The sequence below is a fragment of the Colobus angolensis genome, unplaced genomic scaffold (genome assembly GCF_000951035.1).
Source record: "Colobus angolensis palliatus isolate OR3802 unplaced genomic scaffold, Cang.pa_1.0 Scaffold59, whole genome shotgun sequence".
NCBI lineage: Eukaryota > Metazoa > Chordata > Mammalia > Primates > Cercopithecidae > Colobus > Colobus angolensis.
Window position 1 is genome coordinate 10,600,843 of NW_012119487.1, and position 2,770 is coordinate 10,603,612.

Sequence of the window (2,770 nt, forward strand, 5' to 3'; positions counted from 1 at the left end):
TGTATTTTTTAGTAGAGACGGGGTTTCACCGTGTTAGCCAGGATGGTCTCGATCTCCTGACCTCGTGATCCGCCCGTCTCGGCCTCCTAAAGTGCTGGGATTCCAGGCTTGAGCCACCGCGCCCGGCATGCGTCTGTTCTTTTGACCTCGTTCTGCAGCCTGCTAGGGACACGGCCAGACTGCTGTGTTTGTGGTGCCATCAAAACAACTTTCTCCTCGATATCCCACTGGGTTTGACTGGCTAGTAGGCTTGCTTTGATTTGGACTCACCCAGATCTAGCACAGGGACACACACGGGAGGCCGGAACTGCTCCTTTTCGCCATGTGGAGTTGGCCGGGGCCAGAGGCACATGCTCTGGTTTGGACAGCCCGGCCCTGGGGGCTGGAATAGGAAATGCCTGTGTCCCTTTCCCCTGCCAAGGTGCCAACACCCCCAGCCTAGCTACGGCTTCCCCCAGGTGAACGAGGTGGTCTTCAGCCCCGGGGGGTCCCACTGTGCCACGTGCAGTGAGGACGGGAGTGTGCGGGTGTGGGCCTTGGCCAGCATGGAGCTTGTGATCCAGTTCCAGGTGCTGAACCAGGTGTGTGGGGAGTGCCCAGGCTGGGGATGGGGGGAGGGCCTGCTCGCAGGGGGCCTGGCGTGGGTGGGGCAGCTGTGTCCTCCCTCTGGCCTCAGTGTGTGTCTCCAGGACCCCTGTGAGTGCTGCAGTTTCCCCACTGTGTGTCCCCAGAGCTGCCTCTGCCTCGCGTGGAGCCCCCGGTGCTGTGGCCGCCCTGAGCAGCAGCGGCTAGCGGCGGGCTATGGCGACGGCTCCCTGCGCATCTTCAGCGTCTCCCGCACGGCCATGGAGCTCAAGATGCATCCCCACCCGGTGGCGCTGACCACTGTTACCTTCTCCACCGATGGTGAGGAGTTGGGTGTGTGGGGGACGGTGCGGTCCTGACCTGGCCCAGGTCCAGTCTCTGGGCTGGGGGCTCACAGGGTGACGGTGTGGTCCCAGGTCAGACTGTCCTCTCTGGAGACAAGGATGGGCTCGTGGCTGTGAGCCACTCCCGCACAGGGATGACCTTCCGTGTGCTGAGTGACCACCAGGGCGCCCCGATCTCTGCCATCTGTGTCACACGCAAAGAGGTAAAGCAGCCCCAAGAGCCAGGGAGCAGGGGCCAGGGTGCTGGGGGGGCAGGTACCATCTTGGCAGAAGGCACATATCGGCCTTCACCCACTCCATTCCCAGTGTGAAGACTTAGGGGTGGAGGGCACAGACCTATGGCTGGCTGCCAGTGGGGACCAGCGGGTCAGCGTCTGGGCCTCCGACTGGCTGCGGAACTGCTGTGAGCTCGTGGACTGGTTGAGTTTCCCAATGCCTGCCACCACGGAGGTAAACCATGCTCCTGGCACTGTGGGTGGGGCTGGCGCCCGTCCACCCCACCATAGCATGCTGTGCCTTTGCAGACTCAGGGCCACCTGCCGCCCTCCCTCGCTGCCTTCTGCCCCTGGGATGGGGCGCTGCTGATGTACGTGGGCCCTGGCGTTGACAAGGAGGTGATCATCTACGACCTCTCCCAGAAGCAGGTACACACACCTGCTGCTTGTCACCGGAGCCCCAGGGACCCAGCGTGGTGGGTGGGACCTGGCTGAGCCCGGAGCCCACAGGCCTGGAGCCTCACGCTGGCTGCCCACAGGTGGTGGAGAAGATACCACTGCCCTTTTGTGCCATGTCCCTGAGCCTGTCCCCGCGGACCCGCCTCCTGGCTGTTGGCTTTGCTGGTGAGTACTGGTGGATGTAGTTTGGGCCCATCTTAGGTGGGGGCCATGTAGGCTGACTGGTGCCCTGCTCCAAGACAGGTGCCTCACCTGTGCCCGGGCTCCTCGTCTCTGGGGTGGGGTGAGGACACCTGCCCTAGAGAGGGTCCCGGGGTCAGGAGATGATCAGGCAGGTGAGGAACCAGGCACAATGCCCAGCACAGGGCCTGAATGCAGGGTGGCAGCGACTTTTAAGGAGGGACCCGGCCCAGCTGTGGGCTGACAGCCTGGCAGTGATGGGCCCCCTAGTCCCAGTGGCACGTGGGGGGCACAGCCAGGAGCCCTTGTAGCACCGGCTCCCCTGACCAGCATCACGCCCGGCGGGGACAGTCCGGGTGGGTTGGGGGAGCCCTCTGCGTGCTGCCTGGCCCTGACCCTGGCCCACCTGCGCCATCTGCCCACAGAGTGCATGCTGAGGCTGGTAGACTGTGCCACGGGGACTGCGCAGGACTTTGTTGGCCACAACAATGCAGTGCACCTGTGCAGGTTTACACCGTCTGCCAGGCTGCTCTTCACAGCCGCCTGCAACGAGATCCTGGTGTGGGAGATCTCCGGCTGCTGAGATGCAGCAGGGACTATGGTGCTGTGTGTCATGGCTGGTACCTGCACACAAGCTTGGCAGAGAAGCCAGGTGGTCAATGGCCTCATGCTGGGACAGGCCAGGATTCATGTAAATCGTCTGGACAAAGCTGTTGTGAATTTGGCGATTTGAAAATACTTTGATTAATCTGTTGCCCTTTTGCCTAAGGAATTTTTAATATTTTTATCTTGTAATAAACATGGGCATTTATTGCATTATTGCTGCATTGCTGCACTGGCTGTCTCTGGTCACTGCTGGCCTGAGCTCAGCTTCTGCCCGTCCCTTAATCGGCTGTTTGTCAAGGCTCCTGTAGCGCCCTGAAGCAATGACGGGTCGGCCTGCCGGGGTTGGCCTGGCGCCGGGAGCCTGCGCTGCCTGCAGTGCCC

The 2,770-nt window shown here is 62.1% G+C and overlaps 1 protein-coding gene across 1 annotated transcript in view; it reads left to right on the forward strand.

Moving 5' to 3' along the window:
• Positions 1–2,602, forward strand: part of WDR90 (WD repeat domain 90) — a 19,415-nt gene extending 16,813 nt beyond the window's left edge. Inside the window, exons 34-40 of the mRNA XM_011962479.1 lie at positions 459–581; positions 732–906; positions 1,002–1,132; positions 1,236–1,379; positions 1,454–1,573; positions 1,684–1,768; positions 2,209–2,602. Coding sequence (XP_011817869.1) covers positions 459–581; positions 732–906; positions 1,002–1,132; positions 1,236–1,379; positions 1,454–1,573; positions 1,684–1,768; positions 2,209–2,366 — 936 coding nt within the window. The 3' untranslated portion in view covers positions 2,367–2,602. The remainder of the gene's footprint in view (positions 1–458; positions 582–731; positions 907–1,001; positions 1,133–1,235; positions 1,380–1,453; positions 1,574–1,683; positions 1,769–2,208) is intronic.
• Positions 2,603–2,770: the final 168 nt, after the last annotated feature.